Below are 13,588 nucleotides of genomic sequence, written 5' to 3' on the forward strand. Positions count from 1 at the left end.
GTGCCCAGCTGCTCTAGGAGGCAGAGGCAGGAGAGTCGCCTGAAGCAGGAGTTGGGGACTCCTGGGCAGCAGAGCAAAACCTCGGCTCTGAAGAGAAACTGCCAGAAGCTGGGAGGTGACCTGGAAAAAAAGTCATGTGGATATCAAGTGCTGGGGCCACCTTGCTGGGGCCAGTCCCTTTCAAGGGACCTCCCACCAGAGCCACTCTTAAAGGTCCCACCACCTTCTAGTTGTGCCACGCTGCAGACCAAGCCTTTAACTTGGCCTTTCGGAGACAGAAGATCCGAGCCGAACCACAGCAGGGAGTGAATGAGAGGTTACTCTTCCTGTGCCCTCAGGGTGTGGACACTGAGGTCCCTGAGACTGAAGTTTACTGTGTGCTACCCCATAGAACACTCTGGATGCAATGAAAAACAAGAATCCTAGAACTTTCTCACAGAATTGATGGCCACAGGTCAGCCTGAGGATGACATTATCCCACTCCACGCTCACTCTCTGGGGCGGGCGTGGGGAGACCCAGCTTGGGGTTTGCCTGTCTGTACAAGAGACCAGCAAGTGCACAGTGTGCCTCGGTGGCTCCTTCCACAGGCTCTCAGGTCCTGAAACCAGAGGCCGAGCGCTGCTTGCTGGACTCAGCCCATGTGAATCCTGGTGGGTTTTCTTCGGGAATGTGGGAGAGGCCAGCTGTGAATTCAGAGAGGTCTAGAAGCCTGCCTGCCTGGCCCCTGCTGTCTGGATGAGAGGTCCCCACTTGTCTACCTGGACAGGTGTGGCTGCAGGTGGGTGCACCCAGGTGTGTCCAGGAAAGCAGGCCAGCAGCTGAGGGCTTGGTCCAGTTACTGAAGACCAGTGGGCAGCTGGGACTGTGAGGGGACACAGCCTGAGAGTGTTCTGGGGTCAATAGGCAAGACATGGGCTAGGAGAGAGGACCCAAGACCATGTCAGCCTCCTGCTCTCAGACTTTGGGGGTTTGGGCTGACCGCTTGCTGCCTCAGTTTCCCCCTTTAAATGGGGGTGGCCAGTCGGTGTTTTAGAGGAAACGTGAGTATAAGAGAGTCGAACCCACCGCGTGTGCCTCGAGTGGGCTGGCACTCGCCACATTGCATGGTCACTGCTTTCCCTGAAGTGTCACGTGCATTCCATCTGAGGGAGAGCCAGCCTTTCAGATAGAGAAAGGCGTCTTCGAGGAGGAGGGGTGTGGCTCATGGCGGAGCCCCTGCCTAGCATGTGTGAGACCCTGGGTTCTCCCCAGCAGTGGGGAGGGAAGAAAAGAAAAATGCTTTCTAGAATGCGAGCCCAAGTAGGGCAGTCAGCCCTGGGTGTTTCCTGACAAAGGTTCTTTTATGAGCCAAACCTGAATCTAAACCTTCTCCCAGACCTTCTGTATACAGATGGCCCCTGACTCAACGACGGTTCAGCTCTGTAATGGCACAGAGAAGGTGACACTCAGTAGAGGCTACTTGGAATTGAGAATCGGCTCTTTTCCTGGGCTAGCCATTTGCAGTCCAGCTTTCTGTCTGCTGCCAGCCCTGCGGCCCTGGGGGGAACATAGGCAGACGTGCTGCGTGGCTGCTCGGAGGTGAGGTAGACTCGGTGCACGCTTGACTCAGTGATATTTTCAGCTTACAGTGGGTGTGTGGAGATACAGCCCCATCGTAGGTGGGGAACATTGATATTTCCTTGTAGAATCCAGTCTTAGCAGGAGCCCTGCTAAGTCAGTTTAGCAAGAATCTCCCCCTCCCCACTCACTCGGCACATCTGCTCACCTCTGCGTCTGATTCCTCCATCTCCGCCATCCCCAGCTCTTGTCCGATTGCCCAGCCTGTCTTCAGATAGAATCCTGTTAGGTCGGTTCAGCTAGGATCCCTGCAGCCCTGAGGGTTCCTCTTAGTGATTTTCACCCACTGCCCCGGCCCTGCCCTGCGGCCCTCAGTTTCAATTTCTGGTGCTATATTTGGCGCGGAGCCAATCTCTGTTCCCCACTGCAGGACCCCAGTGCAGGGTCTCTGTACGTATTGTAATGACCCTGGATAGTTTTCCTTACTGTACTTTGACAACTGTTATTGAATAACTCCCATTCCAGACACACTGCAGCCAGGCGCAGTGGCACACATCTGTAATCCCAGATACTGGGGAGGCTGAGGCAGGAGGATCACACAGGCAAGGCCAGCCTCGGGAATTTAGTAAGATCCTGTCTCAAAACAAAAAGGTCTGGGAGTGTAGCTCAGTAGTGGAGAGCTGATCTGGCACGTGAGACCCTGGTTCCTGCTCAGAACCAACACACACACAGTCTGTATTTGTGGTGTACAGCATGTTTTGAAACATATGCGTTGTGCTGCACAGGTATGTTGAACTAATTAGCATGTGCATCAGCTCATGTACTTAGCATTTTTTATATAAGAACGCTTAAAACCTACTCTCTTCGCCATTCTCAGAATCCATGGTTATTAGCTGTAGTCGCCATGTTGTGTAATAGGCCTCGTGAACTTGTTCCTCCTGAGGAACTAAAGTCTCGTGCCCTCTGACCTGCACCTCCCAGCACACCCCCAGCCTGGGCCCACCGTTCCACTCTCTGCTCTTGGCTCCCGCGAGGGAGACGACGTGATGCTTGTCTTTCTTGTCTGGTTATTTCACTTAGCATAACGTCCAGCAGGTTCAGCCACGGTGCCATGTGTGACAGAACCTCCTTTTCATGGCTGAGTAGTGTTCTGTGGTTGTGGGGACCACGTTTTCTTTATTCGCTCACCGCTGTTTCATTTCCTGGCTGTTTGGAGGGTGCGCCATCGAGGCAGGGTGCAGCGCCCTGGGCCTGCTGGCTGCGTTTCCCGGGGGTGCACAGGGCAGCACTGCGGCTCTGACCAGGCTGTTTCTCTAAAGCGTGGAGCTGGCTTCGTGTCTTCCACATCATACAGGAGCCAGAAGTGCTTTCTGGGAAAGCAGAGGCCTTCTCCATCTGCATCTTGCAGGGCCAGTGGGGCTTCTGGCCTGGGGGACAATGGCATTAGCATATGGCCTTTCCAGTCCCTGTGCCAGATTGCATCACATTATTGCTGACACCCGGGGGCCACTTCTTCCTCCTGCCCACCCTCAACCCCACATGGTCCCTGTCCAGCAGCCAGCCTCCCGTGCCTTGAGCCCATGTGCCCCTGGCTGCCCGGAGCACCGTACAATAGCACCCCTGGCAGCGGGCAGGCACCAGCCGGGCCAGCATTTCCTCCTCGGATGTATAATAGCACCAGCCGGATATTTTTAGACGGCTTTGAAAAGTCACAGTGTGTGAGACCGCATACCAGACGCATGAGGTCACCAGGCGCGGGGAGCAGCCTCAGCCTGCACGGTAATCGCAGAACCAGAAGGCCAGCCCCCCAGTGGCCTTGGCGGTGGGGAGGGCATCTCCAAACACCCCCCCCCCCCCCGCAGGCATTCCCATTTGTCTGTCCCCAGACCAGGCCTGGCTGTCATTTAGAAATTGCCACAGGGGCTTGTCCTGGAAGGTGGAAGTGAGCCCTGTGACTCTAGGGTGTCCAGGCAGGCCCTGGACGGGGGCACCAAGAGGCAGACTGTCTCCTGCCTTGGATGCCCCACCACCGATGACAGAGCGCCACACAAGGACAGGCCTCCAGCTTGTAGTTAGGGGCTTAGCGGGCTTCTCGTGTCGCTTCCCTGGGTTCCCTTGGGTGGACTTCATAGACCTCTTGGGTGAGGCTGACTGGGAGCCTGGGCACAGAATGCTTCCTCAAGTCTCAACATAAGGTAGGACATTGTGCTGGGTCCCCTGCAGGGTGGGGAGGGCCTGGCCTGCCCCCAGGCTAAGGCACCTCTCCTGCCTGAGTTCCAGGCCTGACCTGTGTTGGTGGAGCCTGAGGAAATGGGAACAGTGCCCAGGGACGCCTGGGCCATCCCTGGGGAGGACGGAGGTTAAGCCTGGGGACGCGGCTTTTTCACCTCAGGGCCCTCCACACTCGGGCACAGCATGCGTGGGACCCTCGGTGAGAGCCCAGGCACCCATCTGTATCAGCCGTGTACAAGGCCCCTCCAGGCCCTCCCCAGGCACCAAGCCGCTGCCCTCGCTGAATGGACCTGTCACTTAGGAGGCCAGGTCGTGCCCCTGGGGCCTTCTCCTTATCACTTCCCGCTTGGCATCTCAACTCTGGTGTCGCCCCATAGCCCGTGTCCCTTCTGTGCCTTTCCCACAAGCCAGAATGCAGAGGAATTTAACCCACACGTGGGCCCAGGCATGACCTTTATCTGGCTTCAAGCTCTGTCCAGGCCTCACACTGGACGGAGTCATTCCCTGAGCCAGTCTCTGGGCCTTCCACTAATAAGATGCTTTTTTATGGAATTCTCCCTTCAGGCTGCCCCACAAACTCCTGGCATTTTCCGTGGCTATGACTAAATACCAAAGACTGGATGCTTTATAAAGAATAAGAGTTTACTAAGGCCAAGGGGCTGCATCTGGTGAAGGCCTTCTTGCTGGTGAGGACTCTGGGCAGAGTCCCAAGGTAGCCCAGAGTATCACATGGCAAGACAGCAAGCTGCTAGTTGAGGGTACCCCCTCTTATAAAGCCATCGTGAAGACCCCTCCTCATGGCCTCATCTAATCTCAGTCACCTCCCAAAGTTCCTGCCTGATCCCACCTCTGACACCTCTCAAGGCAAGTTACAGTTCATCTGAGTGTTGTTCAGTGTTTGGGGACCGGCGATTGAACCCAGGGGCCTGACCCCTGAGCCACACCCCCAGCCCTGATTATATTTTATTTAGAGTCAGGGTCTCCCTGAGTTGCTTAGGGCCTCGCTAAGTTGCTGAGGCTGGCTTTGAACTCACCATCCTCCTGCCCCAGCCTCCAAGCTGCTGGGATAACAGATGCGGGCCACTGCGCCTGGCTCAGCATGAATTTTGGGGGGACCTTTAGACCACACCTGCTAGGCAGCCCATGGGATGCATGTCTCCAGTTTCAGAGTGGGAAGGGCAAGGTGAGGGCACCCACAGATCTGGCGTCTAGGAAGGCCCACTTCCTGGTTCACAGAAGATGTCTCTGGCTGCGTCCTTACCTGGTGGGAGGCGTGAGGGAGTTCCCTGTTGTCTCCTTTTCCCTGTGCTAGAAATGTCCTAGCAAGGGTCCTTACCACAGGGTTTCACTGGCTTCGAGCTTGCGATCCTCCTGCCTCGGCCTCCCAAGTCGCTGGGTTTCAGGTGTGTGCCTCGCACCTGACATGATCGTCTCTTACCAGGGCCCTAGTCTCACGCATGACAGTGACAACCTTATGGCCTATCTCCTCCTGGAGCCCCCTAATGCCAGTTGAATGTACTTTATCTAAAACACTTGGGTCCAGAATTGTTTTGGATTTTGGATCTTTTTAGACTGGAGAGTATTTGCATTATATACTGAGATCTCTTGGGGTGGGACCCAGTCTAAATATGGCATTCATTGATGTGCCAGATGCACCCCATGCACGTGGCCTGAGGGTGATTTCATACACTCTGACTAGTTTTTTGCCTGAGTGGTGCACACACTTGTCACACCTTCTAGGGAGGCCAAGGCCGGAGGACTGCTGGAGCCCAAGAGTTTGAGACCAGCCTGGGTAACAGAAGTGGACCCATCTCAGAAAATAAAACTAAACACTGTGTGTGTGTGTATATACACGGGGGGTGTGCTTGCGTGTGTGTGTGTGTGTATAAATATTTGTTGTTCGTGAAGCAGAAGTTTCATGATGTGGAATTTTCCACATGTAGCATCACATCAGACTCAGAAACTTTCAGTTCTTCCCACTGACTCAAGAAGCTGAGGCCGGAATCGCAAGTTCAAGGCCAGCCTGGACAGCTTAGCAAGAACCTGTTTCAAAATGTGAAAAGGGCTGAGGGTGCGGCTCAGCGGTGGAGCACCCTGGGTTCACTCCCCAGCAAAGAGGGAATGTCTTCCAGTGTGACCCCGCGTGCCTGGCCCCCTCCCCTCAGCCTTCTTTCTCCACTGCCCACCTCTGCCCCCATCAGAGGGGGACCTTGGCAGTGGCCTTGCCACCTCCTCCCCTGCGACCTTGCTTCCTGCACGGCGTGGCCTTCTCAAACAGGAGCGCTGTCAGCCCAGCAGATTTCTCTCTGCCACCAGACTTCCCTTTCTGTGTGAGACCTCAGTGTCACCTCCTCCAGTCTCCTCTTCCCCCGCCACTGGGGCCAGGTTATGGGACCAGCTCGGTCTCCTTGCCACTCTTCTGCCAGGCCCCATGGCCCCCACCTCCCTCAGCCTCTCCCTTCCTGCCCAGGGCACCTTCCCTGCCCCACAGTCTGCCAAGACTGTCCTCCCCCCCCCCTCAACCCTCTGGGTCAGCGGGTTCACGGTTGGGAGCAGTTCCTGGGCACCTGGGTGTCGAGGGGTGTTCTGTCTTAATCTGGGTGATGGTTGCCCGGGAGCGGCACGCTGTGCACCTCACACACCTTCCCTACCTGCATGCTCTTCGGGGCAGGTCAGGAATGTTGTGCTGTGACACAGGAGTGGGGCACTGACCCGTGCCACCGAGCCTCAAGAACACGGTGCCGAGTGACGGCAGCTGGGCACGCCAGGCCTCCAAGCACAGGATGCAGCCGATGGGGAGTGTCCTGGATGGGCAAATCCAGAGGCAGATCCCAGAGGCAGATCGGGAGCCGCCAGGGGCTGGGGCAGGAGTGACTAAGGGACAGGCATCCTTTTGGGGGATGAAAATGTTCTGGAACTAGACAGAGGTGGCTGCACAGGCCGTGAACGCTGTGTGCCACTGGGCACGCCTCTGCGCCCGCTTTTGAAGGGCGAGCTGGTGCGCGGCTTGTCCTCCCAATTCACAACTCCCCAGTGCCTTCCTCCCGGACTCCTGGCTCTTCCGAGGTGGGCCTGCCTGCTCCTTGTCCACTGCCCAGCACAGCCTGAGCCCAGATGGGCCCAGAGGCTGGCAGGTCCTCCTGGAGAGTCCCAACAGTATGTCCTCGTGGCAGATCAGATGCTGTTGCGGCCCCAGCTGCAGCTGGAGTGCACAGTGCCCACGGAGCCTTGCGCAGGCCTGGCCGGGAGCTGGCAGCACCCGGCCTCACGGACACCGAAGTGCACCCGATGCACAGTGGTCCAGTGGTCCTCCTCACCCGCGGCTTCCACGTCCGCAGATTCACCAACCTTGAGTTGAAAATACCCTCGGGACGCAGAATGGCATTCTGTCACACTCAGACTTCCCTCAACAGTGTTCCAGATAGCAGCAGTTTCCGGAGCATTACCTGTGTTAGGGATGGCGCGTCACCCAGAGGAGACTGAGACACGGGAGATGTAGGAGGTCCCGAGCGCTCTCTGCGTCCCCTCGTGAGGAGACTTGAGCATCCCGGGTGTCCATATCTGGGGCGTTCCTGGAACCAGTCTCCTTGGACATGGGGGCGGGGGACTGTAACTGAAGAAGTTCTGAAACTGACTTTTCTGTTGGTTTGCTGTGGTGGGGACCGGACCCGGGGCCAGACCCAGGGCCGGCCACACGCTAGGCACGCGCTACCTCAGAGCCGCCGCAGCCCGACAGCTGGCCTTCTTACTGCCAGAGCCTGAGCACCTAGCACCCCACACGGCCCAGCCGCGGAGACGGCGCACTTCAGCTGCCCACTGCTGTGATGGCCAGTTCTTCCTGGTCCTCTGGGTGGTGACTTGCAGATGGCTCTCTGGACACAAACTCGGTGCCAGAGGGAGCCCTGGGCTGAGGCCCGTGGGAGCCACCTGGGGTCTGAGCCCTGCCTCTGTTCCCTGCACAGGCCTTCGGGAACGCCAAGACAGCCCACAACAACAACTCCAGCCGCTTCGGGAAATTCATCCAAGTCAACTACCTGGAGAGTGGCATCGTGAGAGGGTGAGTCCCCTCCCTGCCTCATGCGGGGAAGCAGGTGCACGGACCCTGGGGAATGTTCAGGGTCCAACCTACAGCTCACCCACTGCGGGTGTGCTCCTGCGGCCGTGCGAGGTCCTCACGGCAGGTCGAGGTAGGAAACGGGTGAGGGCGGGGTCTGCGGGAGCAGGTGTGCTGAGCTGGAGGCGCTGGTATGAGGCGTTGCCAACACCAGGCAAGGACAGCCAGCCTGCTTCCTGGTCTTGATGTAGGGGTATCACAGGCCAAATGGATGTGGCCTTGACATTTGCTGAACCTGCGCTCCTTGAGATGTGACGCTCGGTAGCAGGTGAGGCGGTTGTCCAGGGGAGTGCTGAAGGGGGTGGGGTTCTTGAGTGGATACAGGGACAGATTTGTGGGTGGCAGGCGAAGGGTGGGTAGATGGGTGAATCTGGCCGGGGGTAGAGGGTCTGTAGGTGACCCGTGGACAGCACCCAGCAGGGCCCTCTGCTGGCTCCTCACGGGGACCCTCCCACAGCTGCAGTGCTGGCGGGAAGGTCTGAGGGGCAGTGAGGTTGGTCAAGGCCCTCAGTGTGTTCCTCTGCCTAAACCTGGCCAGCAGCTGTTTCCCAGACGGTCCACGCGGGGCCTGAATGCAACTGCTATTCTCTTGGCTCCTCCAGCCTAGCGTCTGCCCTTTTCCCCACTGCCCAGGCGCAGGTGGCAATAGGGAGGGTGACGTCAGGGTCTGCTTTGGCCCCTCCGGACCCGGTGATTCTCCGGTGCCTCAGCCCCCAAAAGCCACTCAGTGGTTCCTTCAGCTGCTGCCGTGGCCATCTGTGCCCCAGCTGATCAGAGACCCCTGCAGCCAGCCGCCCGCCTTCAGCCTTCGCTTGTCCTCCATGATGAGCCCCTCCCCCCCCCACGGTTTCTTATTAAAATACACATCCTGGGTTCCAGCACCTCGGGAAATTTATAAGAGAAGAACAGGGACCGACTGTGTCGCAGCCCTGTGTCAGGTGTCACCAGACTCCATTGGGAAGCTCCGAGGGTCCTTCCTGGCCACCGCCTCCTCGGGGAGCCTCTGGCGCCTGCAGCTCTCCTGGGCTCGCAGTGGCGTCATCCCGTCCTGCCTCAGTCTTCACTGACCTACGCCTGGCTGTATGTCTTTCCTGTCCTCTTAAGGTCATTTGTCGTTGGATTTAAGGCACACCCAGATCATTAAGGATGATCTCAAGATCCTCAATTACATCCACCAAGACCCTTTGTCCAAATGCAGTCACCCCCTTATCTGTGAAAGACCCCCGGTGGGTGCCTGAAGCCTCAGACACTGCCGGCCCTGACATGTGCTGATTTTCCCAAGACACACACGTAGATGTTTAATTATTTTTAATGGCAGGTGGACACAACACCTTCAGTTATTTCATTTTATATGGTGCTGAGGATCGAACCCAGGGCCTCGCTTGTGCCAGGCGAGGCCAGCCCCAGCCCCAGGCCCAGGTCTGCCCCAGCCCCTGCCCCCGCCCCCTGCCCCCGCCCCAGCACACTGCCTTGGTCAGCTTCCCAGCTGCACAGAATGCCTGAGGTAACCAACTCAGAAGAGGTCTGTTTGGGCCCTAGTTGGGGAGGTTCCAGCCATCACTGATCCCCCATTGCTCTGGGCCTGTGCTTAAGCAAAACGTCAGAGCAAAGCAGAACCATTCCAGCATGAGCCAGAGAGCCAAAGAGGAAAAGAAGGGGGCCAGGGTTCCACAGCCCCTTCCAGGGCCCGCTCCAGCCACCTAAAGACCTCCCCCCAGGCCCATCTCCTGAAGGTCCCATCACGCCCAGTGGCACCACTGGCTGGGAGCAGGTCTTTAACACATGACCCTGGGGAATGTTCAGGGGCCAACCTACAGCTCACATCTGTGGTCAGTTTTCACCTTTCACTTAAGGGAAGCACTTCACAGTCCTCCAACATATCCAGATTGTCAGAGGCACGACTCTTGTGCTTTGGGGACATTATCAGGTAAAGTAAGAGGTATTTGAACCTCTTACTATAGGTCCTTGTCTATAATCCCAGCAACTCAGGAGGCTGAGACAGGAGAATCGCAAGTTCAAAGCTGGCCTCAGCAATTTAGTAAGGCTGTAAGCAATTTAGGGAGACCCTGCTCAAATAAAGAGAATTTTTTTAAAAAGGAGAAGGCAGGGCATGTGACTCAGTGATTAATTGTCTCTGGGTTTAACCCCTGGTACCAAAAGAAGAAAGAAAAAAAAAGTTACTTGAACCAACCACATCCATCTAGTGAAAGATGATCTGATAACCAAGATGGCTACTAACTGGCAGGTAGCATATACGGCCTGGACACACTGAACAGAGGAATGATTCCTGGGTTCTGGAATGGTGCAGGATACCATCACACGACTTAGAATGATGTGCAACTCAAAACTTAGGCATTAGGGGTTAGGAATGTGGCTCAGTGTTAGAGCTCTTGCCTAGCATGCATGAGGCCCTAGGTTCCTCCCCCAGCACACAGGAAAGAAGGAAGGAAAGCTCAAAACTTATGAATTGTTTATTTCTGGAATTTTTCATTTAATAGTTTCAGATCTTGGTGGCTGTGGATAACTAAAAACACAGAATATGAAGCCGAGGACAAGGAGGGACACACTCTGGGTTCCAAGTGACATAGCTTCTGAGGGACCTAATTGAACCCATGATACCAGCCTGCCCTGCCTGCTGCAGGCTCCCATCGAAGCCAGCAGCCCCGGATCTCACAGATGAGCTTCTGAAAGTGCCGCCCGTGCCGAGGCTTCTGGACAGGAATTCCCACCTGGAGCCACACCAGGGCCCAGCCTCGCTGTGGGGGTGCCCTTCCTGTCCTGTCCTGGGAGCAGGCTCTGACCCAGTGCTGCTTTAGTTCATTTTGGGCAGGTGACGTTTCTCAAGGCCAAGGGCAGGGGCAGTCCAAGCCTACCCAGCTCCTGGGAGGCGGAGTGGAAGAAAACTTTTTTTTCTCCTATTTTGAAGCGAGTGAGGACTCGAGTGTGAAGACCCCTGTGCGTGCCTCGCATCCTCCTGCAGACCTGCTGTCCTGGAGAGAGGCAGGTGCGTCCAGCCAGCCCTAGACCAGGGGCCTCGTGCGGTCTCAGACCCTGCTCTCCCTCGGCACAGCTGTGTTCCCTGTAAAACAGGCTCAGAGGAGGTGGTCTGCAGGCACCACCCAGCTCTGTCCAGTGACGGTGGGACCCACCCACACCCTGCCCCTTCAGACCTGTGGAACCCTGATGGGTGCAGAAATAGCATCCAGGCCACCTCCCTCCATGGGCTCCAGGCAGCGCATGGCCTCTCCCCCCTCAGCTCCCATCTATCAGCTCAGCAGGCACCTCGGCCACCCCATGAGTGCTGTAAGTGATGCCTAGAGCACAGTCGATCCCCAGGAAGCACTCACCGCTGCTTCTACAGGTGACCATCCCTCATCCAAAAGCTCCAAAATCCAAAAGTTCTTGAGCACCAACACGATACCACAGGTGGAAAAGTTCACCTCCAGGAGGTCCACATGGGTATACATGAGACACAGGTGGATTTTGTGTCTGGACTCGGGCCCTGTCCCCAAGATCTCTCTCAAATGTACATAAACATTCCAGAATCTGGAAACAAAATCCAAAACATTTCTGGTCCCAGGCCTTTTGGATAAGGGCTCCTCAACCTGCTTCAGCTTGGAGACTGTGGCTGCACAGGCACCCTGTCTCGGCTCCAGCACTCCCACGGCCACAAACCTCCCATGAGTACTGCAAGAATTTAATTTGGAAGAAACATTCACTGTTGGGTACAAAGGAAGTGATCAGTAAATGGCTGAGTACCAGCGTGCAGCAGAGAGCCCTGCTCCTCAGAAAGACACCAACAGAAACGAAGAGGCCAGTCTCAGATCCAGAGAAGGCACGTGCAGAGCGGACCCCCAGCAGAGGACTTGTGTTCACAGCTCGATAATAGCTGTAAGAGAAAGACCTCAGGAGACGCTCATCAAAAGAGATGTAGGGCAGGCGCGGTGGCACATGCCTATAATCCCAGCAGCTTGGGAGGCTGAGGCAGGAGGGTCACGAGTTCAAAGCCAGCCTCAGAAACTCAGTGAGGTCCTAAGCAACTCAGTGAGAACCTGTGTCTAAATATGAAAAATGGCTGAGGATGTGGCTCAGTGGTTAAGCATCCCTGGGTTCAATCCTCAGTACCAAAAAAAAAAAAAGGGAGAGAGAGAGAGAGAGAGATGTCGGGCTGGAGGTGCAGCTCAGTGGTGGAGCACTTGTCTAGCCTGCATGAGCCCTGGGTTGCATCCCCAGCACCACAAGGGAGAGACGTTCACATGCAGCAGCACATGAAGATGCTGAGCATCACTAGTCCTCAGGGAAACGCAAGTCAAAACCACCGTGTCACCCCGGCTAGGACGGCTGGGGCGAAAAAGGAGACATCAAAAACCGTTGGTGGGCATGTGAAGAGAGTGGAACTCCTGCGCTGCTCCTGGGAGTGGAAGACACCGCAGCTGCCTTAAGAAAAGATTTAGCAATCCTTAAAACTGGACATGGAATTACCACGGGACCTTGCAGCAGTTCCACCCGTGGGCACTAGCCCAGGAGAAACAGGAACACAGTAGGTCCATACGAAGACTCAATGTACACACGTGTCCACGGCAGCATCATCTCAAATACCCTAAAACTGGAAACAGCACACATGCTCACCAGCAAAATGTTCATCCATACAGTGGAATATTATTCAGCCATAAAAAATGGGAAAAAAGGAATGAAGTTTGTATTCGTCCCTACTGTAGGATTCTATGTCTTTGACTGTTAGTAAAGGCACACTAATCTGTGGTGGCAAAAAGCTAATTGGTGGCTGCTTGAGGGTGGGGGACAGGGAGGGATGATGAGGCAGCGGAGACTTTAGGGCAGTGGATGTTTGCTATCTTGATCCTGGTAGTGGTCGACCCGGGGTTTAAGCATGTCAAAAATTGAATTGTGCACATTAAATGGGTGCAGTTTATTGTGTGTCGGTGTGGATCGGTTGCCTTCTGTTTACGTTTTCCATTGGAGTCTACACAAGCAAATGAGTAGAATTGAGTCATGAACCTCAAATAATTTTGTTTTGCAATTGGAAAAATATTTCATCATTGGGGAGCAGGGTGCACATTCTGGGGTAGTCCTTGAATGAGTGGGTTTGGTGGCCCAGGTCTCGCAGGATGCCTGTGGGGCTTCCAGGTCCAGCCATGGTCAGCTCAGGTTCCTGTTTTCATGGATCCTTGTTGGAGGGCAGGACCAGCAGCTGCAGAGAGCTTCACTGTGTGTCGCACTGAGGGCAGGTCATCTGCAGCCGCCAGGAACCACAGCACCAAGTACAGAGTGACAGTCCTTCAAGAAAAAAAGCTCAGGCCGGGGTGCAGCTCATTCACTCTGGGTTCCACCCAGCAACTGGCGAAGAAAGCAAGCGTTAAAATCATACTAAAATAGGTGACTTCTTGTTTCTTTCGATGACAGAGCCGTGGTTGAAAAATATCTGCTTGAAAAGTCTCGTCTGGTCTCTCAGGAGAAGGATGAGAGGTACGGGATGATTCCTTAGGGGCCCTTTGCGTGCACCCCTACATCTGCCTTTGTCCCTGCCAAGGGCAAAGCGAGTGTCCTGGGGTCCGGGGAACTTGAGGGGAAGTGTGGCTGATCCTCTGGGAGCAAGGATGTGTCCCGGCTAGCCTCCTCCCCGCCCACTCCCTTGGCCTCGAGCTTCATGCTCCCTTTTGTGCCTC

At 55.8% G+C, this 13,588-nt stretch overlaps 1 protein-coding gene and 1 long non-coding RNA gene across 12 annotated transcripts in view; both read left to right on the forward strand.

The window, feature by feature from the left end:
- Nucleotides 1–13,588, forward strand: part of MYO9B (myosin IXB) — a 96,157-nt gene that overhangs the window by 37,840 nt on the left and 44,729 nt on the right. For all 11 annotated transcript variants that reach the window (XM_081287919.1, XM_081287925.1, XM_081287924.1 and 8 more), the window contains exons 3-4: nucleotides 7,753–7,847; nucleotides 13,326–13,388. In XM_081287919.1, coding sequence (XP_081144045.1) covers nucleotides 7,753–7,847; nucleotides 13,326–13,388 — 158 coding nt within the window. The remainder of the gene's footprint in view (nucleotides 1–7,752; nucleotides 7,848–13,325; nucleotides 13,389–13,588) is intronic.
- On the forward strand, nucleotides 3,350–5,627 carry LOC308645645. Its single transcript, XR_014021253.1, has 2 exons — nucleotides 3,350–3,753; nucleotides 5,531–5,627. It is a non-coding gene; the product is annotated as an uncharacterized lncRNA (long non-coding RNA).

This window comes from Spermophilus citellus (assembly GCF_964194105.1).
Source record: "Spermophilus citellus genome assembly, chromosome: 3".
NCBI lineage: Eukaryota > Metazoa > Chordata > Mammalia > Rodentia > Sciuridae > Spermophilus > Spermophilus citellus.